The following is a 27,423-nucleotide window of genomic DNA, read 5'->3' as shown; positions in this document are numbered from 1 at the left end:
GAAAGTCTCAAGTGATGAAGCTCCCACAACTTCCGAAGGCAAAGCTGTTCCACTGGTTGATTGTTTTGCATTTAATTTAATTCAAATTTAAAATTAACTTTGGAGGGTGTTTTTTTAGAACTCTGAGGTACAGATAGTCCTTGACTCATGACCAAATTGAGCCCAAAATTTTTGTTGCTAAATGAGACATTTGTTAACTGAGTTTTACTCCATTTTACGACTTCTCTTGCCATAGTTGTTAAGTAAATCACTACAGTTGTTAAGTTAGTAACAAGGTTGTTAAGTTAATCAGGTTTCCCATTGACTTTGCTTGTCAGAAGGTGTCCAGAGATGATCACATGACCCTGGGACACTGCAACCGTCATAAATATGAGTCAGTTGTCAGTTGTTTTCATCACATGACCATGGGGATGCTACAATAGTTCTAAGTGTGAAAAATGGTCATAAGTCACTTTTTCAGTTCTGCTGTAACTTCAAACAGTCACTAAATGAACGACTGTAAGTCGAGGACTATCTGTACTCCAGAAATGAAGCACCTCTATTTTTATTGTAAAGTTACATTAACAGAATCTGGCAGGTCCAAAGGCACTTCTCCCCTCCTTTCCTTTTACTCTCTAGGCAGGATTCCTTCTGAAATGCTTCCCACGCCCTCCCTCCTCCTTCTGGGGGCTGTAATACCTTTTACATACCGGTTGTCCAGTCTGTGGCTCTTCCTCCTGTCACCCAAGATCATTCCCACATACCATTACAGTTCTTCAGTGTACCACTCCAAAGGCCAAGTGTACTCCTTCGTGTGGAAAACGTTAACACACTCACTCCTGTCCTAAACCAACTTAATCCTGACTTTGCAAACTCCAGGCAAAATCTACCCATGTCAAAAGCGATTCATGTTCATGGCATGTATAAACAGACATAATATGTATCGTTTACCTTTTAATGATCTACATAGTACTCGTATATATTGCTTACTTCTTCTAGCCCAGTTCAAAATACAAGAGAAAACAATTAAGACAACACTAAAAATAGAAAAACATTTAGCAGTAAAGTGGCATGTTAGTTCAAAGCAAAGCATGTCACAAAAGCAGCAGACCATGAATGATAGAAAGCTTTGGGAATGGATACCAGAGCTGTAGGATTACCTGCTGTCCCGACTGCTTGCACATATGCGAAAGCAAGATCGGACTGACCCTTCAAAGAGTTTTCTAAACGCTGAAGGTCCATCAGTGTTGAAATGTATTTCACTTCATTGAAGAGGAGAGCGCTGGGAAGAAAACAGGATGACCAACATGTGAAAACCCTCAGCAATAGAACCACCACCTGTATTTTAAGTAGGAGGGTTTAAAAGGGGCCTACATCCAGTGGTGAAATGTAAAATTTGTTACTACCAGTTCTGTGGGCATGGCTTGGTGGGGGAGGGGGGGTGTAATATGATTGAGTGGGCGTGGCCAACCTTTTTTTTTTTTTTTTACTTTTAAAACCATTTTTTCTACAACCTCTTCAACTGAAGAGGTTGTTAAAAAAATGCTTTCAAAGCCTCTGACGATCCCAGCTGACTTGCCTGATCAGCAGAGGCTTTTTTTTTTAAGCCTCTGACGATCCCAGCTGACTTGCCTGATCGGCAGAGGTTTTCTTTTTTTCTTTTTTAAAGCCTCTGACAATCCCAACTGACTTGCCTGATCGGCAGAGGCTTTCTTTTTTTTTTTTAAGCCTCTTGACAATCCAGCTGAGTTGCCTGATTGGCAGAGGCTTTCTTTTTTTAAAAAAAGCCTCTGATGATCCCACTGAGCTGCGCGATCATCAGAGGCCTTTTTTTTTTACTTTTAAAAGCATTTTTTTTGGCCAAAGAGGTTGTAGAAAAAATGCTTTAAAAATAATAAAAAAGCCTGTGATGATTGCGCAGCTCAGCTGGACAATTGGGGGGGGGGCAGGGATTTTTGCTACCGGTTCTCCGAACCACCCACCTCCATCGCTACCGGATCATGCGATCCGGTCCGAACCGGGAGCATTTCACCCCTGCCTATAACCCAATGCCCATTATATTACTGTATAATTTAACAAACATGCATATACTTCCTGCTTGATGGCCTTCCAGCTGGTTCCTTCTAAAAACAGCTAAATGAATTAGGAAACTTTGTATTAAAAGAAAACAAGCTGTGGTCTACAAATCAGAATTTATGGCTTCTTATTCCGAGAAACCCATGAAAATAATGAACTGTAGCTTCAGATTCAGCTTGCTAGACACAAGGATGTGTGAATTCAAGTCCAGTGAGGTCTACTTTGTTTGTTTGCTTCGGTGCCTTCAAGGTAGTATTGACTCCCAGATACTACTTGGAAAAGTCCTTGCAGTTTTCTTGAGAAGATTTCAGAAGTGGTTTGCCATTGCCTCCTTCCTAGAGCTGAGAGGGAAGGACTGGCCCAAGGTCATCCATTCATGGTGAATGGACTAAAATTCTTGGTCTCCCAATTTTGGAGTCTTAACCACTGCACTGGCTGTCTTTACTTTGTTAGTAAGGCAGTATTCCAGTCCCTATTAAGTGATTCATTTTTACATAGAATGTTAAAAAAAAACCTAGTGGTATAATCCAGCTTGGCTGTCTCAGGAATTCTGGGAGTTGAAGGTCACAGGTTGTAAAAGGGCCACATTTGCCCACCCCTGGTATAACCCAACACTCCAATGGATCCTGAACCCAGGCCATTGTGATTACTGGGCAGGAATTTGGCTTGTACATCACCACAGGGTGGTACCCAAAGAAAGGGTAATAAAGAACGATATAGAACTCAGCTTGGAAGGATTGTCACATGTCATTGCAAACATTTATAATGGTGTTTTTTGTTTTTTTTAAATGCATTGTAAGCCGCCCTGAATCTCCGGAGAAGGGCGGCATATAAATTGAATATATAAATAAATAAATTTCAATGAAATAAATCCAAGCCTATTTAAGAACCACGAGGTCAGATCTTCACTGTAAGCTCCTGCCAAAGACTCCTTGCTCTGTCATTTTTCTGCTTCATTCCTAAAACCCTGCTGTCTTCTAGAGGTCTCTCTGGTCATGTCTCATGAACCAGCTGAGACCAACTATCTGCTTTCCACAAAAAATGAAAAGCAGCTCATTAGGAAAAAAAAAATAACATCAGGAAATACCCCAAAGAGGAGAATTTTAACTGTTAATTTGTTTTAATATTTTTTTAATTGCATTTGTATTTAGCTTTGTTTGCTGCCTTGAATAAAGGTAGAATGACTTTTCCTTCTCCTTCTCATCTTCTATTTCTCTTTTTACTATGTCAGGTGTCGAGGGAGATACTCTTGCTCTTCTGGCAGCCCCAACTATTGTTATTTGCAGGCAGGATGTATATTGAGTAAATAAAGGACAGAGAACTTACAAAAGTACATTTGCCACAATGGCATCCAAGCTGAACAAGGCATCTATGGCAAGTTCACGAACCAACACACGGTCCCTGGAAAATAAGATAAATGCTTAAAGCCAGCTGGCAGCTTCTGCAAGAACAGTGAACACTGTCTATCACAGAGGTCTTCAAACTTGGCAGCTTTAAGACTTGTGGACTTCAACTCCCAGAATTCTCCAGCCAGCTATGCTATGCTGGCTGGAGAATTCAGCTATGCTGGCTGGAGAATTCTGGGAGTTGAAGTCCACAAGTCTTAAAGCTGCCAAGTTTAAAGACCTCTGGTCTATCACATGCTACATCTTGGGGATGGTGGGAGTCAGACTTCTTTAGTTTTCACTAGGGGTGCCACTGAGCCTTCAATATGCCCAATAACATGCAGAATGGAAGCAAAGCTGCTCAATGCCATCTCAACATGTGTTTCTGTTACCTGGAGCAGTTGTATCAAAAGTTGTCCAGACTAAGAGGTGACCCCTTGATCTTTCAAGAACCCTCAGAACCAGCCCTTTTCTCAAATGGTTGAGAAAAGTTGATCTGACCTGCTATAGATCCATATGTCTGAAGGCTAATTCTCAATCATCCAGGTCATGGTTGCCCCAAAGGTGCTTTTTCAGAAGTTCACATTCTGGACAGAGAGGACCCCTGGTCTGAAAGAGAGGTCAAAGAGACCATCTATGTTAAGACTGAACAGCCCTCTCTCAACAGAGGAGGAAGGATACAATCCTACCTATCTCCTGTTTACAGCTCAGTCAGTAGTCCCAAGAAAGTTCCACACTGATTTGCACACTGATTTGGGTGATCTGAGGATATAGATAAATCCCCAGGTGGCCTCAACAACTCTCAAAGTACTAATGACCAGATGACTGCAAAGAATATAAATCCTTCTGTTCCCCAGAACTGAAGAAGCTTCTCAGATGAGAAGCGAAACGTTTTCAAGGAAAAAACCAAGGAAGTCCAGTTGCCTTTTGGAAAAGCACCTTTGGGTCTGAGGGCTGAAGCTTGCAAGATGGGAAACAAAGAACCTAAGAGAAGACAAGATCATTATGTAAACATAGGACAAGCTGCTAGAGTCTCCGGGCCATGCTATTTAGTTAATATACTCCTTGATAAAACTACTTAAATTGGTGATCCTCATCACATCTGATAGCTTCGATGTTTGGTGGTCTAGTTACAAAATCAATACTTCTCTTATTAGAACCGAATAGCTTTGAAATTCACTACTGGAATTCTAATGTTGGGAGAAAAAAATGGCATGTTTTTGTCACAACCTAATGGTTTATTTAATGAAATAGGGTATTTCAGCAAAAAAAAAGGAATGTATTTTCAGTTCAAAGCATGGATAAAGAATTTATTCATTTTGTTTCAAAGCAGACCAAACTCAGCACTTGCCAATGGTCTACAGCAGGGGTCTCCAACCATGGCAACTTTAAGCCTGGTGGATTTCAACTCCAGTTGCCAAAGTTGGAGACCCCTGCTCTACAGCACCTGCCCACCCATAATTCTCACCTGCTGTTCTCACCTTGCCTGGGACTCCCACATTTACCAACATTGTGGTCACGCAAGATCCTTGATTAACACCTGCACTGTCCTGGGATTAGCACAGCAATGGAGATTGCCAGGATTGTTGTCACTAATTGATGCAATCATGTGACATCCCACTCTACCACTGCATTGCAAAGCAACAGAAATTTTGGTCCAATGCCTGTTTTAACTCAAAAACCACTCGTGCAAGCTCAACCACTGTAATTTATTTATTCGCAATGAGAGGAACTGTTTACCTGAATAGGTATACTTTTCCCATGGAGTTATCTCCTCTGCAGTAGCTGGATGCTTCTCCTCTTTGGCAGTTAATCTATGGGGAAAAAAACTAAAATCTTTACTGGGGTATTATTGCAAGAGCCGTGGTGGCACAGTGGTTAGAATGCACTATTGCAGGCTAACTCACTGTCAGGAGTTTGATCCTGACCGGCTCGAAGGTTGACTCAACCTTCCATCAGTAAAATGGGGAACCAGATTGTTGGGAGCAAGATGATGACTCTGTAAACCGTTTAGAGAGGGCTGCAAAGCACAATAAGAGATGTATAAGTCTAAGTGATATTGTTATTAACTGTCATGTTGCAAAGGTATGAAATTTTCGACCAGCTCAATTGACCAGCTCAGTGAATTGATTGATATCATCTAGAATTAAATCAAGCCCAAACCTACTTAACTTTCTAGGTAAAGGTAAAGGTTCCTCTTGCACATACGTGCTAGTCATTCCCGACTCTAGGGGGCGGTATTCATCTCCATTTCTAAGCCGAAGAGCCAGTGCTGTCTGATGACAATTCTGTGGTCATGTGGCCAGCACGAATAAATGCCAAAGGCGCACGGAACGCTGTTACCTTCCCACCAAGGTGGTCCCTATTTTTCTACTTGCATTTTTAGATGCTTTCGAACTGCTAGGTTGGCAGAGGCTGGGACAAGTAACGGGAGCTCACTCCGTTATGCGGTGCTAGGGATTTGAACCGCCAAACTGCTGACCTTTCTGACCGACAAGCTCAGCGTCTTAGCCACTGAGCCCCCTGTCCCCTAGCTTTCTTAGCTTTCTAGATCAGCTCAAATCACCTGCTGAGGCTTACTTTAATTCATTTGGAAACACTTATATGAAAACCTTCCTCTCATCTTCCACATCAATGAATTAGACAGACTGAATGTTGCATCAAGTATACATTTTAGGTATCTGAATTTGCTTATTTTTAAAAAACAGCTTTTGGGGAAACATCAGGATTGAGACTGAGGCATACGGAGTTGGGTTTTATGTCCCTGCATCACAAACTTGTTAAAAATCCTTATTTCCAAAGCTGTTTTTTGCTCTGGGAGAGAAGCTTCTATTAATATAGAAGTATTATATAGAAATAGCAGCACGTATTATTGTAAATAAAGACATGTTATATAAAACCATGATTTTAATGAATTGTCATGGACCCATATTAAATCAGAAAAAAACACCCTCTTCCTTTGTTATTCCCAGATCTTTGATGTTCTCCTTCTACGTGCCCTCTCTTCATATAGTGCTAGTTCAGTGATAGAACTGAGTCCTAGAAATTTCAATTTACAAGCTAAGGAAAGCATACAGAGCAGGACTTCTAGAATTCTTTCCAACCCCTTCCAGGCCCTAAATTCATGCATATGTATATACTGGGAGGCACAGGACAAGCTACATATGATTTTGCTCTGGATCACATGAGTGGAACAGAGAAGCTGTCAATGTTTTGAGCCTTTCCCACAGCTGGAAGAATGTCCTTCTTTATAGCCCCCAGACTGATCCAGGCCATTTTTTACCACATTCTTTCTCCCTGCACTCCAAATGTGGTTCCATTGTGTTCAGTATTCAGAGATTTACCGTGCCAACAGACAGAGGCATACAGTCTCAATTGCTTTACTTAATTTCTTTTCCAATTTTCTATTGAGTTGGGCAGCACAGAGAGAAAACGGTAATGGAAAAAACAGTTATCTCAGGACTTAACAGTCAAACAGATTACACTAGATAGACGGAGAATAATTTGACACAGTAGGATTATGTTTTGTTGAAAACAATGGAGAACTATTTCACTCTGCAGTCAAAAGCCGATGGGCAATTTGTCATTTATTGTACATTGTTGTAGAATTTGGCTGAATTGTCTTGAAATTCCAAAAAGGTCATACTTCCCTAAGAATTATAAAGCAGAAAACAATTCTACCTTTAAGATAAAGATCCCATAATCTTGGAGAGCTTCTTTGGAGTTCTCCAACTGTTCCAAGAACACCTCACTAGATGGTGAAACTGGAATAAAAAAAACAAGAGCTTCACTGGCATCATAATGACAATCACAGTGATATTTTTAATATTTCTAAAACATTGTTTCATTTTCATCTTCATTTTTTTTACAGAAATATATACCAAGCATATATTGAATTTAACAGCAGGAATAAACACATCACTGTCTCTACATTGAAAGCTTCTATTAGAATAGAATAGAAGAGAAGAGAATTCTTTATTGGCCAAGTGTGATTGGACACACAAGGAATTTGTCTTTGGTGCATATGCTCTCAGTGTACATAAAAAGAAAAGATACATTCTTCAAGAATCATAAGGTACAACACTTAATGATAGTCATAGGGTACAAATAAGCAAGCAAATCATACTAGGAAACAATCAGTACAAATTGTAAGGATACAAGCAAAAAGTTACAGTTATACAGTCATAAGTGGGAGGAGATGGGTGATAGGAACGATGAGAAGATTAATAGTAATGCATTGTTGGCTTGACTTGAAATCTTCATGTTAATTTAAAGTCATTTTTATTAACCTGCTTCCCCCCTTTTATCTCTGTTCTGTCCCCATGACAGAAATAGAAAAGCCTGAAGGGCAGAGAAAACGGCCTTGAAGGACAGAAGGAAGAGCTACTATCAAGGCAATGATCAGATAAGAAGGGTTTGAGTCTAGGCCAAGAAAGTAATTTAAGCAAATGTTTCAAACAAACCCCTTCCTAATTCACATGAAGATAAAGGGGAGGAAGGAAGAAATGCATTCAGATTTATATGATTTCAACGCTAGACTTTTATGTTAATAGTAGTATAGGTAGCTCTCGACTTACGACTACAATTGGGCCCAATATTTCTGTTGCTAAGAGAGACATTTGTTACACAAATGTCACAAAAGGGGAACATGTAACCTCAGGACATGGCACCCATCATAAATATGAATCAGTTGCCAAACGTCCAAATTTTGGTCATGCGACATGGGGATGCTCATGCTTACGCTTATGGTCATTCAAGTCACTTTTTCAGGTGACGTTTTAACTTTGAATGTCACTAAATGAACCGTTGTAAGACAAAGATTACCTGTACTGACTTATATGGCATTGGTTTTTAGACTGGTCTAGCCTGAAGGGCTGGCAGAAAGATAGAGCCTTCCCTGGAATGGCACATAAATTGTGGGATTCCTTCCAGTGAAATCTTGCAGAACGTCCTCTCACACAGTATTATTATAGCAATAGCACTTAGCACTTAGACTTATATACCGCTTTACAGTGCTTTACAGCCCTCTCTAAGCGGTTTACAGAGTCAGCATATTGCCCCCAACAATTTTGGGTCCTCATTTTACCCACCTCAGAAGGATGGAAGGCTGAGTCAACCTTGAGCCTTGTGAGATTTGAACTGCCAAACTGCAGGCAGCAGTCAGTCAGGAGAAGTAGCCTGCAATACTGCACTCTAACCACTGCGCCACCGTGGCTCATATGATGAGGAATATCTCTTGAGGCTGAGGCCTATACCTACTACTAAATGGCATACTGAAGATTAAACACTGATGTGCCAAGGGGGAAATTAAGCAAGCCATAACAAGAAAATTAAGCAGAATTCAAAGTTCACCTATATGTAAAATAAATGAGATAAATATATCAGTACCAATGTCAATACCAAAGGCTCCAGAAGGTGACCATAAATATTGATGGCCTTGTTGTGACCATTCTTCCTCAGATATTAAATCAAATCAGGGTTTGAACAGCCAGCCAAAGTCACCTTCCTAAGGACAGGACACAGCCTATTCCAGTAGAACCGCTATAGAAAGGATCATAAACATAAATAAAACAAAACCTTTTCTTGGCGCATAAAAAAAAATTCTTGAGTCACAGCTATGTAAGAAATCATTACACCAACCAAAATGTCACAAAACCATATATAACCTTTCACTTTCTGCAGAATTCTTCATCAAATTAGACAGGTGGAAGGAACTAATGCCTGAGGGAATCTGATCACTGTGGGTATCTTCCTTACCACCCACCCCACTTGACTTTTTGAAAGATTATTTGAATTGGGGTTTCCGCTATGAGTCATGTCTGACTAAAGACATTTCCATGAACGAGAGGCGAGGACGAGCACCATGTAGAATGAAAGGCTCATTGTCATTAGGAGGGAATCATCAGAATATACATTTTATGCATGCTACAACTTGGTTCCTAAACCTAGCCGTGTAAGTTTTCTTTCTTTCCTAATCAATTTTCTCAAGGAATCTGGTGAAAATACTCACCATCCTTCTGAAAATAAACCAAAGATGCTTTCGATGCTTGCAAGCCGCTAAAATATTCCTGGGGACTTAACTCTGGAATCACGTTTTCGACACTGCTTGTCAGTGAGATGCAAGAAACCCACGTGAGCAGGAAAAAGAAGTGAGTCCGTTGAGTCATTTGTGGTGGTGACATGTCTCCAGCTGCTCAAAGTTGTCTCAGGAGAATTCAACCTTATACTGGGTAAAAAGGAAAAATAAATAAAATACAAACTTGCTATGTACAGTACAGATAAAATGTTAAGTTCAACATTCTAACCCAGAGTTCCCCAAGGTGGTCAGTTTCGATCCCCAAGAGTGGATAGAACTATCCATTATTATTATTGTTGTTATTATTGTGGTGGGTTGCACTGAGGGCAGCAGTGGCTTAGAGGTGAAAATGCTGGCCTCCCAGTCCAAAGGCTGAGAGTTAATCCTAGGCAACAACAGATGTTTCTCTATCAGGGAGCAAAGAGAAAAAAATTGCTGCAAACTCCACGTGGGCGTCAGGAAAGGCATCCACCCAGTAAATGCTCAGGGCCAGTAAACAATCAACTCCATTCAGTTTCCCCAACTCCACCCCAAATCAAGGCATTACGGGATCGTAAAAAGAAAAAAAATGTGGATGGTTGCATAGTCAACCAGATATTTAGACTGGATTTGGCATTTTTATCCACCTAGCAAGTCCATCTCAGGATTTGGGATAGGCAAATGCTTTTCTTTGATGCTATTAACGGTATCTTGACAAGATATACGCTTTCCAATAACACTGCCTTTTGCAATTGACTGATGGTAACTTTGTTAATAGCAATAGCACTTAGACTTATATACCGCTTCACAGTGCTTTACAGCCCTCTCTAAGCAGTTTACAGAGTCAGCATATTGCCCCCAACAATCTGGGTCCTCATTTTACCCACCTCGGAAGGATGGAAGGGTGAGTCAACCTTGAGCCTCTCAGGATTGAACTCTTGGAGTGAGCAGTGAGTTAGGCCTGCAGTACTGCATTCTGACCACTGCATCACCATGGCTCAATGCCAATGGTGTTCAAGTGGTGCTCCAGATGTTTTGGAATAGCACCCAAGGCGCCTATTTCTGTTGGTACTATTGTTGCGTTTTTTTTACTACAGTTTGTTCAACTTCTATTTGCAGATCGATGTATTTTGTGATTTTCTCTAGTTTTCTTCTATCCTGCTATCTCCAGGAATTGCAACATCCATTATCCAGAATTGTTCTTATCAACAATTGTTATTATGTCTGAGCGTTATGTTGGAATTCTAAAGTCCCAAAGCACTTTAGCTTCTTCATTTTCATTTCCTTCAGCTTCTTCATTTTCTATTACTTTGTCTATTTTATGGTCTCACTAGTTCTTGCTTGCACACAAATGGTATTTCTCAGATCTTCCAGTGCACCATTGTTGCTACTTTGTCATGCTGTTGTTTGTAGCCAGTCTTTACAATCTACATGCAGCAGCTAACTAGGTGCTCCACCTCAGCTTCTTTACAGTGATGGAATTTGTTTTATGTTGCTGTCTTCGCAATTCTGGCTTTGTATGCATTTGTTCTTAGGGTTTGGTCTTCTACAGCTAGAATTAGCCCCCTGTCCCTTTTTTCAACTTTCCTGCTCTTAGCCATTGCCAGATATTGTTCTTACATGCTTTGCCTATGTATATGTGTTTGTGTGTGTATGGCTGGCCATGTAATACCTTCTCTTGCCGTATCTCTTTTCTGTTCTTTATTTAGTCTTGTAGGGTTCAGTCAGCCTTAAGCTGTACTGGCTTCAGTACATCTTCTTCACTGTTCTTCAGATATTCTTTCAATGCCCTTTTTTCTTCTTTAACTACCTGGTGTACTTGTAACACTCCACGCCCATCCATGCTCCTTTGTAAGTAGAGTCTCTCTGAACCACGGGTGGGTTCTATTTTTTTTAACTACCAGTTCTGTGGGCGTGGCTTATTTTGTGGGCGTGGCTTGATGGTCATGTGACAATTATTTAAGATTTAGCAGAGGTACTGGTCTACCAGGCTTTTAACTGCTTGCAGAGCTGTACCGATCTACCCATTTATTTTTGCAGGCACTGATCTACTCATGTATTTTTGCAGGCACTGGTCTACTCATTTGTTTTCTTTTAACACTGATCAGCTGTAGGGCAGCCCTTTGAAGCCCTTCGGCAAGAGTTTAAACAGTTTTTTTCCCTCTAGCCATCAGCTGGGACTCAGGAGGCACAATAGATTGGGGGTGGGGCCAAATAAAAGGTAAGAATAAGGCGGGGGTGGGGGGGTGGGGCAGAACCGGTTGGGTGACATCATATCGTCACTGCTACCGGCTCGGTGGAACCGGGCCGAACCGGGAGGAACCCACCACTGCTCTGAACATTGCTGCAATTACCTCATTTAATTGAGGACTACCTGTATTAAATTATTTCCAATAATAAATATTTGGGGGGGGGGTGTAAATGGACAATCTGAAATTTCATGAGAGGTTGACAAACAAAAGGGTTTGGGAATGCCTACTCTAACCACTACACCATGCTCCCTTTCAAATGGAACTCCTCATGCTGTAAATACCCTTTTACAAGGCCTCTGGGGGCCATGCAATTGATTGGCACCATGTCATCCACCCATTTCCTTCTGAACTAGAGAAGGCACAGATCAAAACCAATGATTTGTGTTGCTGGCACTAACACAGTAATCATTGCACAGACTTCAGGGTGCTTGCATGCACACCTACACTTGCTCCCTTACCTCACAAACAAATGTGGCTAAAATGGGAGTAGGGCATTTGAAAGTTACATTTGTCTGAAATGTTATAAGGCCGTGATGGCAAACCTATGGTGGCATGTGGAGCCGTATCTGTGGGCACACGACCATTGCCCTAGCTCAGCTCCAGTGTGCATGCATGCGCCAGCCAGCTGATTTTCGGGTCTTCCGGAAGTTGGGAAACAGCCATTTTCAGCCTCCGGGAGGACCTCCGGGAGGGTGGGGGAGGCCGTTTTCGCCCTCCCCCGGTTCCAAGAAAGCCTCTGGAGCCTGGGGAGGATGAAAAACAGGCCTACCAGGCCCACCGGTAACATTTTTGCCATTGTGTGCCAAAAGCAGGGGGACCGTGGGGGGGGGGTGTTGCATGCACATGCGTGGGGGGGCATTGAATTATGGGTGTGGGCACGCGTGTGCGTGTGACCCCCGCTTTTGCTGTCGCAAAAAGGTTAGCTGTCACTGTTATAGGGTTTCCTGCTTGAAAAGGGAGTTGGACTAGAAGACCTCCAAGGTCCCTTTCAACTCTGTTATTCTGTTATTCTCTTTGGGCTACTTGAAGAACAACTTGTTGACTCAGGAGGAATCTTCACCATTGAAGAGTTAGTCGATATTCATTTTGGATGCTTTGAGTATCAAATTAATAGCTATGTAGAAGTACCTTAATTTTCTGTAAAAAGCCAGAAAAGAAACTAACAGACATGTTTTCTTTCATTTCTTATTGTAAATAAGTGAGAAAACACACAAAGCATGGCGGATTTTTGTAGCCCTGAGTTATGCTTTGAAGTTTGACCAACTGTCGGGGGTGGGGGGGATAAATTGGGATGGCATTAGCATGCATCCTGGGAGCTAAGGTGTGTATGTGAGAGAGAGAGAGAAAGAGAGAGAGAGAGAGAGGGAGGGAGGGAGGGAGGGAGAGAGATGGAGAGCCAATCATTTTGTGAAGAGTCCTTGACATGCTCTTGAGGTAGTCCCTAAAGATACTTAAGACATTCAACCGCAAAACTCATAGATGTTCACAACCTTTGAGGCATTTTGACAATTAGGAAAAATATCTAATTTATATTCACTCCCCCAAACATCACATCACTTATCTCCTAGTACACATGCTTATGAATTTGGCCATAATAATAGTCTCTGTAGCAGCCTCTTCCCTCTGGAATAAAGTTTTCCCCAAGATCTGAATGGCCTGCACTCTGCTGTTGTTTAGAGGAGCCATGAAGATCTGGCTCTTGACCCAAAACTTTGAGCGAGACATGGTGAGACACCTTGCTACAGTCCGTCTAGTCTGTTGCACTTGCCATTTTTATCTTTATCTTTGATCGATGTTACAAGTAATCCTCGACTTACAACCACAATTGAGGGTAAGATAATTCATTGTTAAACAGCGTGATAAGTGAGGCAACCTATGACTGCACCCGATTTTACAACCTTTTTTGCCGCAGTCATTTTGCAAGATACCACAGGATGCCGATTTGGAACCTTCCCTGCCAGCTTCCCCATTGACTTTGCTTGTTGGAAGCTGGTGGGAAAGTCGCAAATGGCGATCACATGACTCCAGGATGTTGCAACTATCATAAATAGATGCCAGTCTCCAAGCTGGGCGGATACGACATCGTAGACGACCCTCATACTGTCAAGGACTTGGGGTACTCATCTCAAATGATCTAAGTGCCAGAGCTCACTGCAACAACATTGCTAAAAAGGCATTATAAGTTGTTAACCTAATTTTGCGAAGCTTCTTCTCCGGTAATATTGTGCTAGGACATACAAAACCTTTGCTAGACCAATCCAGCTCATCTGCCTGGAACCCGCACTGTATATTGGACATTAACACAATTGAGCGAGTCCAGAGGTATTTCACGAGAAGAGTACTCCACTCCTCTGCTCACAATAGAATACTTATGTCACCAGGTTTGAAATTTTGGGATTAGACAATTTAGAACTATGCCGCCTTCGGGCTGACCTAAGCATAGTGCACAAAATTATCTGCTACAACATCCTACCTGTCAATGACTACTTCATCTTCAACTGCAATAATACACGAGCACATAATAGATACAAACTCAAAGTAAACCACTCCAAACTCGATTGCAGAAAATATGACTTCAGCAACAGAGTGGTCAATGCCTGGAATGCACTACCTGACTCTGTGATCTCTTCCCCAAACTCCCCAAACTTTAACCTTAGACTGTCAACTTTTGACTTCACCCCATTCCTAGGAGGTCTGTAAGGGGCGTGCATAAGCGCACCAAGGTGTCTACCGTCCCTGTCCTAATGTCCCCATTTATTTGTTTCCATAATCATGTTTATACTTATATCTGTTATCTTATACGTATTTGACAAATCAATCAATCAATCAATCACTGAGATTACCATCACACGACTGCAGAGCTGCAATGATGTAAGTGCAAGGACCCGTCCTAAGTCACATTTTTCAGCACTGTTGTAACTTTGAACAGATGCTAAACCAATGGTCATAAGTCAAGGACTAATTAATGATCAAAAGTTCTAATTTCTTTGATTGTTCTGACACACACACATCCTCTTATATCAGTAGATATTACTGATCAGAGCTATCACAACAAAACAACCATCAAAAGAAGTAACTCACCTGACATTTCACTCTGTGCGTCGGGAGCGCAGTCCAAGCTGCTTGCCACCACTTCAATGTTCCTGGGGAATTTCCCCACCGCCAAATTCCCCAGATTCAATTGTGGTTATTGAGAACTCCATTTCCGCTGTCACAGGATCCAGACAGTGATGTGCCTTGTCAACCCAGACTTCAGACTCCCATCGACTTTCTTCTAGACGGTTGTGATGTTCTGAAGTGATATTATGAGCGGTCCAGTGATTCAGTAACTTTAAAACAAGACTGTCAATACTGTCAACCTAGAAATGAGGAGGAACTTTCTGACAGTGAGAACAATCAACCAATGGAACAGAAGTTCCCTTCGGAAGTTGTGGGAGCTTCATCACTTGAGACTTCCAAGAAAAGACTGGACTGCCATTTGTCAGAAACTGTGTAGGGTCTCCTGCTTGATTGGGGGGTTGGACTAGATGACCTCTAAGGTCCCTTCCAACTCTGTTAATACATTGCTTAAATACTGATGTTTTTATGAGCCGAAAACCACTTTATGGGACCTTACCAGGCAATCAAGCAAGCAAGAGCAAAAGGGTTAACGGTGGAAAATGTATGTTAGGTAAGTCAACTTCCAATCTTTCCAAATCTGAGCCGCACTAGTTTAAGGGCAAAGATGCAATGAAGGAAAATCCCAGCCGTCTAACAAGGAGGGAGAGAGCCTCGTTCAGACGAATGCATTTCGGAGACGGGGCACAGGGGTGAGAAGTACATTCAAGAAAGGAGGCGGTCAGTTCGCAGGAATCCCGCTGCGCCGGACAGAGACGAAGGAATCCAAGGGAAAAACCGCATTTGCAAAAAGCGCCTCAAGCCACAACGCCTCAGCCCACCCATCCAAGGAGTAGCGGGGAACGCCGTTAGGAAAACAAGTTAAGTATTATTACAAAATCGTCTCCGGCGAGCATTTACTCAGGGCGTAGGCCTCTCGCACCACCGACCCAAGCAGCCAAATGCGAAGCGAAGCGAAAGCGAAAGGAGCGGGCATTAAAAGAAGCGAACCGGATTTGGCGGGGTGGGGAAGCCGGGAGGCAGCGCGTCGCACGGGCGGGCCCAGCACCCATCTAATAAAAAAAAAAACACCACTGATTGGAAAATTCGGCGGAGCAAAAAAAAAAGGGGGGGGAAGGCGGTGGGGGGGGGTTGGAAGAGGGAGAGACAGAAAGAGGCGGAGCCTTCCCTGGTGAATGACTCGGAGGCGCAGCCAACGGGCTCGGCGGTTGGACGCCCGGCGGGCGGAGCCGGGCGCTGACCAATGGGAAGCGGCGCGTGGCCCGGAGCGAACGCCTCAAATCCTCTGGGCTCTCAGCTGATTGTTTCTCAGGAGCGAAGAGTTGGGTTCGGCAAAAGGGGAGCCGGCGCTGCAGAGAGGCGGGCGGGCGGGCGAGCGAGCGGAGGACAAAGGGAGGGCGGCGGGGCTTCTTCCCCCCTCTCCGGGCGACTTGCATGGCTCTCTGAATCGTCCTGCAAGACCGAAGCGGGACGCCAACCCTCCCCCCCCTCCGCTTCTCCTCCCCGCGGCCCTGAAATTGCACTTTAATCTCTTTTTTTTTCTTTTTTTTTGCACACTCGCTCCGCCCGCCCCTTCCCTCCCCCCCCCCCCCCGGTTATGGTGGGGCCGGGAGCGATGGGACTCATCGGGTCCGCTTCTCTTGCCCCCCCCTTCCCCGCTCTGGAGTTGGGGCTGAGCGTCCTGTACACGCTCCTCTACGCCGGCCTCTTCCTCTTCACTTACCTGCAGCTTTGGCTGCTCTTCTACTACCGGGAGAAGCGGCTCAGCTACCGCACCGTGTGCCTCTTCCTTTGCCTGCTGTGGGCAGCGCTGCGCACCGTCCTCTTCTCTTTCTACCTGCAGACGTCCACGCGAGCCGTGGAGCTCCGGCTCCAGCCTTTCCCACACTGGTTGCTCTTCTGCTTCCCGGTCTGCCTGCTCTTCGCCACCAATTGCCTCCTCAACCTCTACTTCGCCGAGGTAAGTCAGTGGTCAGCTCGGCTTGGCCGGCGCCGGCTTTTCTTCTTTCTTCTCCCCCCCCCCCTTGAACTGTTTGCAAAGGGGTTGCCTGCCGTAAACAAGAGGGGGGCACAAGGAGAGGCGGCGAGCCGGGCACGCCTCCCCTCCTCCTGCGTGTTGCTTTTTTTTTTTTCCCCCTCCGCCGTTTGTCTCATGTTTACCACATTCTGGTGCATCTGCAAAAAAAAAAAAAAAGCCTTTCGGTGGTTTACTTGCCCTCCTCCTCCTCCTCCTCCTCCTCCGCCTACTACTGCCTCTCAACGAACAAACAAGCTTCGGGGAGCCCCCGGTCGAGCGCGTAACCAGGCGAGCAAAACCGCGCTCCGATGCAAAGAAAGCTCTCCCCGGGTGGGTGGCATACAGTATCTTGGACCGGGAGCCTTGCGGTGTAACAAATGTTGCCCTTAAAGTGCACCCAAATTTTTTTAAAAAAAATAAAATAAAAATCCTTCTTGGTTCTGGAAGGATGCAGCACAGTTAATGCGGCGACTTCTTTGGAAAGCGTAGATCGGTATTTCTTTTAAGAGTGAAGCCAACGCGAATAATAAGCAACAGCCTAGGTTGCTCAGCTGGGATAGGGACGGCTGACAGCCATTACGTCATTGCTTTGGGCTTTCTTCTCCACCTCCTATTGTTGCTGCCTTTCTTAAAATACTATTTAAAAAAAAAAAAGACTTGGCTCTTTCTCCCCAACCCCTCTTTTCCTTTTTTTTTTTTTTTTTTTGCTGCAGAAGACAGCATCTTGCAGCATGGTAGTTTTGGCATTGTTTTTTTTTATCTGACTAGGTCACATCTGAAATGTTGATACCATCTTTATGTTTCATTTCCAAGCCTCCCACCAACACTCCTCTTTAGGCTTGCTGATCAGCTGTTTTCAAATCCTTAGTGTCATCTTTGCTTTTCAGCTTCCTGTGAACTCCTCATCTATTGAAACAAAGCCAATAGCCAATAGCTGCAGCAAGGTTTGGATGGCCTTTTAGGGTCCTACATTGCAATCTTATGCCTAAAGAACAAAGATTTTTTTTTTGAGACTTGAGAAAGATAATAGCCTTTGTGCCATAATACAATCTACTCTCTTAGCTGCATCTTCCCTTATAAGGTGGATGGCTTACTTCCAAGCAAAGTACCTGAAATTACAGCTTGTTTGGTTTCAATTATGCATGCCTGGTGAGCGATCTAAGTAAACTTTTTCTACCAATGGCATGTATCATCTTTATGTTCCACTTCCTCCAGTTATTATGGGGAAATTGTTACTTCTCGGACAAACCTGCAGACCATCCTTTCCCTCGCAACTGCAAAACTGTATTGTCACTTAGGAGGCGGTCTCGACAATGACTTCATTTTCTGAGAAACTCTGGGGTGTTCACATGATGAGCACAAGAGAGCTGCTGTTCTTGCCATGAAAATAAAAATGTTTGTTTTGTGAGCAAGCCTTAACATTTTTGGGAGGACAGGGAGCTCAAACTGGCTGACATCTCACGTGTGGGTGGAATTGGAATTGAGAAGGTTTGTTGTTTTTAAACTGGGAATTTGAAGGCTTGGTGCTGTTTTGCACTAACAAACACGGGAAAACTGTGAACCCTGCAGTCAGTATTCAGCGAGCATGATAAACAGCAGTTCCAAAAGTCACAAAAAGGGAAAGGGGCCACCTACCCTAACTCTTAAGGTGATACCTGTGTGAAAGGAACTCAAGGAGGCAAATAGCTTCTGAAATCTGGAGCACCTCCACTGTATTGGCCCATTTTTAAAATAACCCATTGCAATGAAACAGACAAAATATTTGAGTAGTGTAACCGATATGGAGTCAGATCTGTGGTGTTGGTTGATTGCTTAAAAAAACAACTAATAATGCAATACAGTTTGTTCTCTTTTCTTCAAGGGAGGCAACTCATGTCATTTTCTTTTAGAGAAAAAAAATTGAAACCTTAAGCTATTTGTTCCCTATTAAGAAATAGGAGAACTTGGAACAAGTCAAGTTTGTCTAAGTTAATTGATCTTTTAGAATTCAGAACAAGCTTTGTCTTTTGTACTAGCAAAGAATGATGGGATTTGTGATTCATCTGTTATGCAGGAGACCCCAATTGGAGAAGGCTGGGGAATGACTACACTTCAGCTAGGGACTGTATCCAGCTTGTTAAGGTTTAAGAGTGTGAGCAGGTATTATGAAGAGATAGTAACAATCCATGATAATGTTTGATAAATCCCAATGTAATATGAATCCCAAGAATGTTAGGTAGAATAGGAGCTGACTAAATCAGTGAAATAGAAGCTGAGCAATAATTTAGGATAAATGAATGACGTCGCTTCCAGATGAGATAGGCAGCATCTAAGTTGAATAAATAAACGTTCTTAATTTTGCCAATGCTGAAGAAAATGATTCCAATTTGCAAGATCTTCTGTATTCCAGAAGAGTAGGGACTAAGATCAAATCCTTGAGCAAAATTTGTCATTGTGGACTTTATACTGTCTCCTTGAGCATATATTTTTGCCTATAAAAGTAAATTCGCTCTTGAATTATTACTGACTGAAAATTCTAACCACAAATTCTAAAACATACCGTGTTTCCCCGAAAATAAGACCCTGTCTTACATTTTTTTGCACCCTGAAATAAGCGCTTGGCCTTATTGCCTTATCGCTCAAAAGCCCGATTGGGCTTATTATCAGGGGATGTCTTATTTTGGGGGAAACAGGGTATTAAGGGAAATACCTAATGGCACATAGCCAATAACATTGCAATTTGCAGGATATGGAAGATTGGGTGAGATTAATCCACAGCCAACCTGGTTGGCCGCAAATCAAGTTCAACAGAATCGAGACAGCTTATTTCAGTGCCCTCTGAACCATTTACATTTGGCCCCCAATTCAAGCAAATGCTACCATTCCATCCAAATTACATGTACACAAAATGAACAACTTTATCTCTAGTAAATGTCTTTCGTGCAAATAAAGTGTAGTTGGGAACTGGGCATGATGATGCAGGAGTTTAAAAATATTAATTTTACAGATTAGAGATACCAAGCTCCAAAATGTCTCGGGTAGAAAAGGCAGTGCCTTTGCTGGAGAATTAAATAAAAGTTACCAGTTGAACTAAATATACATATTTAAATAGAATATCACAGATGGGAAGAAAGTGTGGTGCAGAAAGCTTTGCTGAGTTCAGAACCCTTCTCTCTCTCTTGTGCCACCTTTTCTAAAATATATGTGCTATGTATTGTACTTCTCTGAGATATAAAATACTGTATATGATCTTGTGTGTGTACGGCAGGAAATGTTTTTAAATACAAAGGAAAGGAGTGTTTTAGAAAAGGTTGGGTTCACACATCATGCTAAGCTATGACGTCTTGTTTTCATTTACTTTCTTTAGCCAGGCAGCCCCAATGACAACGTACAAGCCCTATAACAGAGTAAGGGAGAGTCCTAATATAAATGGGGAAAAGAGGTGGAAAGTTTTCTATATATTCCAGCAGAGATGTGAAGTTTCAAATATTTTGAATTAAAAAAAAACATTGCTGTGTAGAGAAGTATGATTCAAAATACTTTATTCAGTATCTAGAGTCTGTATAAGTATGTGGGCTATGTTATTTCTTCTGTGTAGGGGGGCAAAATTAGCTCATTAGGTAAGGTTTGAATATTCAAAGAAACTAAATTTTCTGATGTGTAGAAAAAAATATTTGTATGGGAATATTGGGAACATGGGCAATCGAGCCTCATACAACTTGGAAACTACCTAATGTGTCTGAAGTGCAGGGGTGAAATCCAGCAGGTTCTGACAGGTTCTGGAGAACAGGTAACAGAAATTTTGAGCAGTTTCGGGAATCGGTAGTGGAAATTTTGAGTAGTTCAGAGAACCAGCAAATACCACCTCTGGCTGGCCCCAGAATGGGGTGGGAAGGGAGATTTTGCAATATCCTTCTCCCAGGAGTAGGGAGGGAATAGGGCTTTTGCAGTATCCTTCTTCTGGAGTGGGGTGGGAATGGAGATATTGCAGTATCCTTCCTTTGTCACACCCACCAAGCCACACCACACCCACCAAGCTACGCCCACAGAACCAGTAGTAAAAAAATTTGGATTTCACCACTGCTGAAGTGGAACATTTTCTAGCCCACAACCTTAAAGATGAAAGTGCCTGGCCAATGAAGGTATTGTTGGGACTAAGTTCAACAAACACAGAGAAATGTGGACCCCCACAAATCAATATTTTGTTCTCCCAGATAGAACTGGGAATCGCTCTCTGGATTACCCACAAAATGAATGCCTTCTTGATAATAGAGGCAGCATTGGTCCTTTCTTTTGTACAAATGATCAAAGCGAAGATTCCTTTTTCTTAGGAAACAATATTGACCAAAAATGTATCGGTGTTTGCAGTCCTTCTGCTTGGCCTCGAAAGTTAGTTTAGTCTGGTTAGATTTAATTCATTTGTATACAAGCTACACCCTGGTACATGTGAACATTGAGAATTTTGTGCAGGTTTTCAGTCACTCAGTATATCTCTTTTTGCAATTAGAACAGTAGATAGATGGGGTGGATGTCAGTTCCCACTCGTGCTCAACTCACTACTACCGTGTTTCCCTGTCTTATATTTTTTTGCCACCAAAAAAGGTACCAGGTCTTATTTTCAGGGGGGATGTCGTCCACTGACTCGCCTCATTTGCACACATCATCCCTGGCCTTCCTTTTGCTGTCAGAGGCCTTCAGGAACTTCTTTGGGTTTGGACAGTTGCAGCCAGGCCTCACACACCTCTCTGGAGCTTTGTTATCAGCTACAGAGGTCTTTAGGAAAGCCTTGCTGGCTGCAGCAAAAGAAATGGGCTGAGATGTGCAAGGCCTGGCTGCAACTGTCCAAAGGTAAGTAGTAGGGCAGCTCCACCACCCCATCCTCACTCTAGCTTAATGTTTACCCATGCACACTGGAGTGGGCAGGGGTCTTAATTAGGGCTTATTTTGGGGGATAGGGCTTATATTGGGCGCGGGTGTAAAAATCAAGCTGGGAGTTACTTTCTGAGTAGGTCGTATTTTCGGGGAAGCACAGTAGTCACATCTTGAGGGAACCATCTGAAATGGAGAGCCTTCATTAGGTTAGAAATATGATGTAGAACCTTATACGTGGAAGAGTTGATCAAGTAGGGGCTGTTTTAATAGCTTGCTCTCACCCTGTGGAGGGTGGAATGAATTGAGAACTTCCCAAATAAGACTTGACATTTTTTGAACCTGCAGTGGTCCTTGAATTTGAAATGTCAATCAGAGAACCAGCTTGAGTGCTACTACCAACTTTTCATGGAAAGTAGAACCTGTCAACAAGAAAACCAAGATAAGAAGGAAGACTTCAAACTGATAGACTGAAGTTGGCCAAGTGGCATTTCCTTGCAAATTAAAATTCCGCTTGCAGATCTGCTTTCTCTGCTACCTTCTTGCCTCCTCTCAGCCCACACATTTACAGATTGCTGCTGTGTCTGACAAAGAGCCAGAGTGGAATCCTAATTCTCACAGATGTTTAACTTGAAGTAACCTTAATGTAAACACAACAGCAAGAAAGCAGTATCTGCAATATCTTCAGAACCTTTTTTTTTTAATTGAATCTTCTGTACAATAGGTAATTAAATACCATCCCTTTAGTAAAGTGTGGGGTGGTAAAAAGCGATTTGAAGCCTGTCAACTTGGGTTATATAGATATAATCATATAAAATTGAAGCCCCACTATTATCTGGGTGTGGTGGGTGTTATATCTTTATCAAGTAAAAAGATTTGCTTCTCTTTATTTAACAAACTATGCCCAATGGAGAAAAGGATATGTGATCCCATCAGTAAGTAGATTCCGCTGAGTTCCTTTTCCAGTAATTGAAAAGTTAAGGGAGATGTTGGGAAGTTCATAGTTTCCTCTTGCAAGTATGCATATGTTTAAGTTCTATATGTTTCTTCTTAAAAGTATATCTAGAAGACAACCAACAGCAGGACAGATGGAGCCAGTTAAAGTGGCAATGAGTGCACCATTGGAAGATCTAAAATAGCAGGTTTAGGGGCAGATCATTATGAAGATAATCTATGTGATTACTAAGAGCTGCTTCCAACTTGATAGCACATAATCAGTCTATCAGTATATACATTCTACTCAATTGTGTTTGCCACAATTAAATAAAAATTTGCATTGTCTTCCTATCTGCTCCAAAAGACCGATTTTACCACGATCTGGTAAGGGTTTTATACACTCCTCAATTAAATAGATAGCTGTATTCAAATCTATGTGTATTTGTGCATTCTGATTTTAAACCATTTTTTCCCACCGAAGTACCTTAGCTAGTTTTTTATCGGGGTTGGAGGTCATCCTGTTTTCCATCTTATGCCAGATCTTGGCCTAGCAGCTTTCCTAAAATGGCTCCTGAGGCTAAAACTTAGAATCAGAGGTCAGAGCCACTAGTGCCAAATCCCTTCTGTATTTTATAGAATGGAGCCAAGGAATATATTAGGACATGGGAGGATCATCATCTATTTTACAGTAGAAAACCATGATATTTATCTTCTACCAAAGGACTCCTCTGGAAATAGTTCCAAAATATGGGAAGCGTTGCACCAAAATTAGAATGCAGGTAGTTAAGAAAATATTTATTTGTTTCCATTTCTATACCGCCCTTTTCCAAACAGGACTCAGGGCGGTGAACAGCCAAAGTAAAAAACAGAGCATACAAAATTTAAAAACAGTATTAAAATAATTAAATATTTTGGCCGTAAATTAAAACAACCCAATTTAAAATCAATTTAAAATTTAACTCAAGCCAGCCCAGCTAGTTGAAATAAATAGGTTTTCAGGGCCCGACGAAAAATCCGGAGGTCTGTTATTGTACGTAACTCTGGGGAGTGGTTGTTCCAGAGGGTGGGCACCGTCACAGAGAAGGCTCTCCCCCTGGGGGTCGCCAGCCGACATTGTCTGGCGGACGGCACCCTGAGGAGGCCCACTCTGTGCGAGCGTACTGGCCGGTGGGAGGCTATTGGTGGCAGAAGGCGGTCTCGTATATTGCAGGTAGTCTTCAAGTTACAACTGTAACGCAGCCTAGCTATTACAGTTATAAGTCATAATGGTCATAAAATGGATCAATCACATGACTGATCCAATTTTACGACCTTTTTTTGTAGTGGTTGTCAAGCAAACCCATTGTTCACTATGGCATGGTGTTGCTCAAAACCAGAACTACTAGTTTGCAGCAAAACCGTCATAAAACATGGTCACATGATTGTGGGGTGCTGCAAATGAACATAAAGCATTCATGTTGCCGAGTGCCTGAAGTGTAGTTATGAGATGGTGGGGGGGAGGTAAAATGTCTATTAGAACTTCAGATCCAGGTTGTAAGTTCCCTTTTTCAGGTGTGTCCATTGGTGGGTTTCAAAAATTTGTACTACCGGTTCTGTGGGTGTGGCTTGAACGTGGCATGGCTTGGTGGGCATGGCAGGGGAAGGATACTGTAAAATCTCCATTCCCTCCCCAATCCAGGGGAAAGTTACTGCAAAATCCCCATTTCCTCCTGATTAGCTGGGACTTGGGAGGCAGAGAATAGATGGGGGCGGGGCCAGTCAGAATTTTTACTACCGGTTCTCCGAACTACTCAAAATTTCCACTACCGGTTTTCCAGAACTGGTCAGAACCTGCTGAAACCCACCTCTGGGGCTGTCATATCTAAGTGCCCAGTCGTGAATCAAAGACTGCCTGTATGAAAACTGGAAAACTGCAGAACTGGAATTCTCTCAAATTGTCTTGACTTCTGAGAATCTCAACATGGAGAATAATAAAATAAAAGCTAGCCATTCTATTTCAGTTACAATTTTTCACCCCAAATGTTCACATTGAAATCATGTAGTGCTCCAGATGACTTAATGGAGCAGACCTGCCAGATGCATACAAAGCAATACATTTTTACTTATTGATCTACAGTAGTTTTAATTGGGATGCTTTATATTGTTTCATATGTTGATCCCTTTGAAAGGTTGCATATACCGGAAAGCAATGCTTGAAATAAAGTCATACGGAAAAAGTATTTTAAGATCTTAATTTAGAAATTAGCAACTGCTCATTATGAATTGGTCAGCAGTTTTTTTCGGTGAACATTTAATAAATAGGTAACATTTATATTATACCAAGAAGGGGGGGGAGTCAAATTATTCCTCAAAGCACCGGAGGGCAGGACAAGAAATAATGGTTAGAAACTAATAAAAGAGAGAAGCAACCTGGAATTAAGGAGAAACTTTCTAACAGTGAGGACAATTAACTTGTGGAACAGCTTGCCTTCAGAAGTCATGGGCACTCCATCACTGGATGTTTTTAAGAAGAGTCTAGATAGTCACTTATCTAAAATGGTATAGGTTCTCCTGCTTGAGCAGGGGGCTGGACTAGAAGACCTCCAAGGTCCCTTCCAGGTCATTCTATTGTAAAGGATTCTAAAGAATTCTAATGTAAAAGGAGTGTTTTTTTATTTTTTTTGTTTTTGACTCCTGTTAATTGCAAGTGTATGTCACAGTCAGTTGTAACATCTAGATTCGGAGATGGTTCACAGAATGGAATCCCACTTTCCTAGGGCTGACTTGTAGATATGGCCTTAAACTTTAGGAACAAATAAAGAATCGTATATATTCTCCATGTTTTTAGGCTGTGCTTTTATATTGGAGTTTATGACAGTATAGACAGCAATAGAACAGCACTATTACTCAAACCTATTCATGTGTACTTAGAGCTAACTCTACTTGATTCTGTGTAGGTCACTCAACTTGATACGATTGTACTGTTTACATATAATGTATAAATGTATGTGTGCACACATGTCAATATTTTACATTGTGCCTTATTTTTAAAAAAATATTTAAAACCTGTCCTGTTTGATTTGAATGATGTCTTGTCTCTGCAGAGATATTTTGGTTCTTCTCTACCATTATCATTTCTGGCTATTTGTTCTTAATATGCTTTTCATATTATACTCTGCTGAGAATTGGACAGCCTTCTAAGTTGAATAAATAAATGTTCCATTTATTTATGCATTTTGACATTTTTGAAAACTGTCATAGAAACATCATTTAGATAATAGTATAAGAATGTTCTGGATAGATAAATAAATGAACCGTAACAAGGTCAAACATTAGGGAGAGCTCTGAGTTCTGAATTCCCACTAATAGCTAATTGGCTGCAAACCATGGCATCTTTTCCATTCACCCTCCTTTTTATGCTTCCAATAGAAAAAAATCTGTATTTGTGCTTGCATATTATTAAAATGTTTTTGGTCCACTGTGACTCTTGAACCTGTGCAATATTTTTTTTTTCTTAAATAAAGCATTTTCTTTTTTTAAAGGTTATTTTCAAAGTCAAGTGCGCAGCTGAGTTCAACAAATACAAGTAAGTTTCACCTTAACGTGTAGATATTGTGGCCGATTAATCAACATATTTTCAAGATGCCCTTAGTGAATTGAAGAGCCCAGCGTGCTGGAGCAGAAACTGCATCACCATCTGTCTTTTAATTTGCATTCTTGCACCAAGCCAAATGTTGATGTTTGATGGTTCAAATTAATGCATAGCAAAGTATAACTTTTCCATGGAACCTAGTAATCCTAACTGCTTTATAACATTATACAGTAGCTCAAAAGTTACTTGTATAAAATAGGATTTTTTAAAAAATCTGATTATATCACTTTGACAAAGAACACGGCTTTCTGAGCAAATACGCTGTGGGTTTACTTCTAATAGCAGGACTGGGCTATGGAGCAGATTAAGCAGATGGTGTCCACCTGCAGATTGTTATGGGTATACATTAGGAATGGGAAGAGATGTGTCTTACACCATATAAATGTATCTCGAACATGTTTACTCTTTGCATAAGGTAAAGGTTCCCCTCGCACATATGTGCTAGTTGTTCCCACCTCTAGGGGGCGGTGCTCATCTCTGTTTCAAAGCCAAAGAGCCAACACTGTCCGAAGACGTCTCCATGGTCATGTGGCCGGCATGATTAAATGCCAAAGGTGCACGGAACGCTGTTACCTTCCCACCAAAGCTGGTCCCTATTTTTCTACTTGCATTTTTTATGTCGTTTTGAACTGCTAGGTTGGCAGAAGCTGGGAGAAGTAACGGGAGCTCACCCCATTATGCGGCACTAGAGATTAAAACCGCTGAACTGCTGACCTTTCGATCAACAAGTTCAGCGTCTTAGCCACTGCGTCCCCTATACTATTTGTATAAAGACAGCATTATTCAGATATGATCATTAATCCAAAAGAAGAAAGCAAAGATTAGGAGAGCGGATCAGATAGAAAGCTGTGCTGGACATCAACTGTCTTTTTTCTTTCCTTTCCAGGACTTTCTTGTACATGGGGTCTGTATTTATCAGCCTCCTCTTCATCTTTGTGAACCTGACATGTGCATTATTGGCACAAGATAATGTTCCAGAGGATCAGCTAAGGTGGACGGTTTTTGCCCGGGCCTTGATCAATGATAGTCTCTTCATTCTTTCGGCCATCTTGTTAGCTTGCTGCATGTGCAAACTTTCCAAAGTGTCTTCAGCCAATGTTTACCTCGAGTCCAAGGTAAAGAAGCAA

General features: G+C 42.0%; 2 protein-coding genes across 2 annotated transcripts in view; one reads left to right on the top strand and one right to left on the bottom strand.

Annotated features, from left to right (window-relative positions):
* TXNDC16 (thioredoxin domain containing 16) overlaps positions 1-16,971 on the bottom strand; it is a 53,274-nt gene extending 36,303 nt beyond the window's left edge. The window contains exons 1-7 of the mRNA XM_034433385.3: positions 16,588-16,971; positions 14,829-15,039; positions 9,451-9,666; positions 7,122-7,204; positions 5,181-5,254; positions 3,382-3,456; positions 1,140-1,261 (exon numbers count right to left, since the gene is read on the bottom strand). Of these exons, the coding sequence (XP_034289276.2) occupies positions 1,140-1,261; positions 3,382-3,456; positions 5,181-5,254; positions 7,122-7,204; positions 9,451-9,622 (526 nt within the window). The 5' untranslated portion in view covers positions 9,623-9,666; positions 14,829-15,039; positions 16,588-16,971. The remainder of the gene's footprint in view (positions 1-1,139; positions 1,262-3,381; positions 3,457-5,180; positions 5,255-7,121; positions 7,205-9,450; positions 9,667-14,828; positions 15,040-16,587) is intronic.
* GPR137C (G protein-coupled receptor 137C) overlaps positions 16,109-27,423 on the top strand; it is a 29,447-nt gene continuing 18,132 nt past the window's right edge. Inside the window, exons 1-3 of the mRNA XM_034433293.3 lie at positions 16,109-16,824; positions 26,187-26,230; positions 27,183-27,411. Of these exons, the coding sequence (XP_034289184.3) occupies positions 16,462-16,824; positions 26,187-26,230; positions 27,183-27,411 (636 nt within the window). The 5' untranslated portion in view covers positions 16,109-16,461. The remainder of the gene's footprint in view (positions 16,825-26,186; positions 26,231-27,182; positions 27,412-27,423) is intronic.

This window comes from Pantherophis guttatus, chromosome 1 (assembly GCF_059756535.1).
Source record: "Pantherophis guttatus breed Tessera chromosome 1, ASM5975653v1, whole genome shotgun sequence".
Taxonomy (NCBI): Eukaryota; Metazoa; Chordata; class Lepidosauria; order Squamata; family Colubridae; genus Pantherophis; species Pantherophis guttatus.
This window is presented reverse-complemented; position numbering and strand designations above follow the sequence as displayed.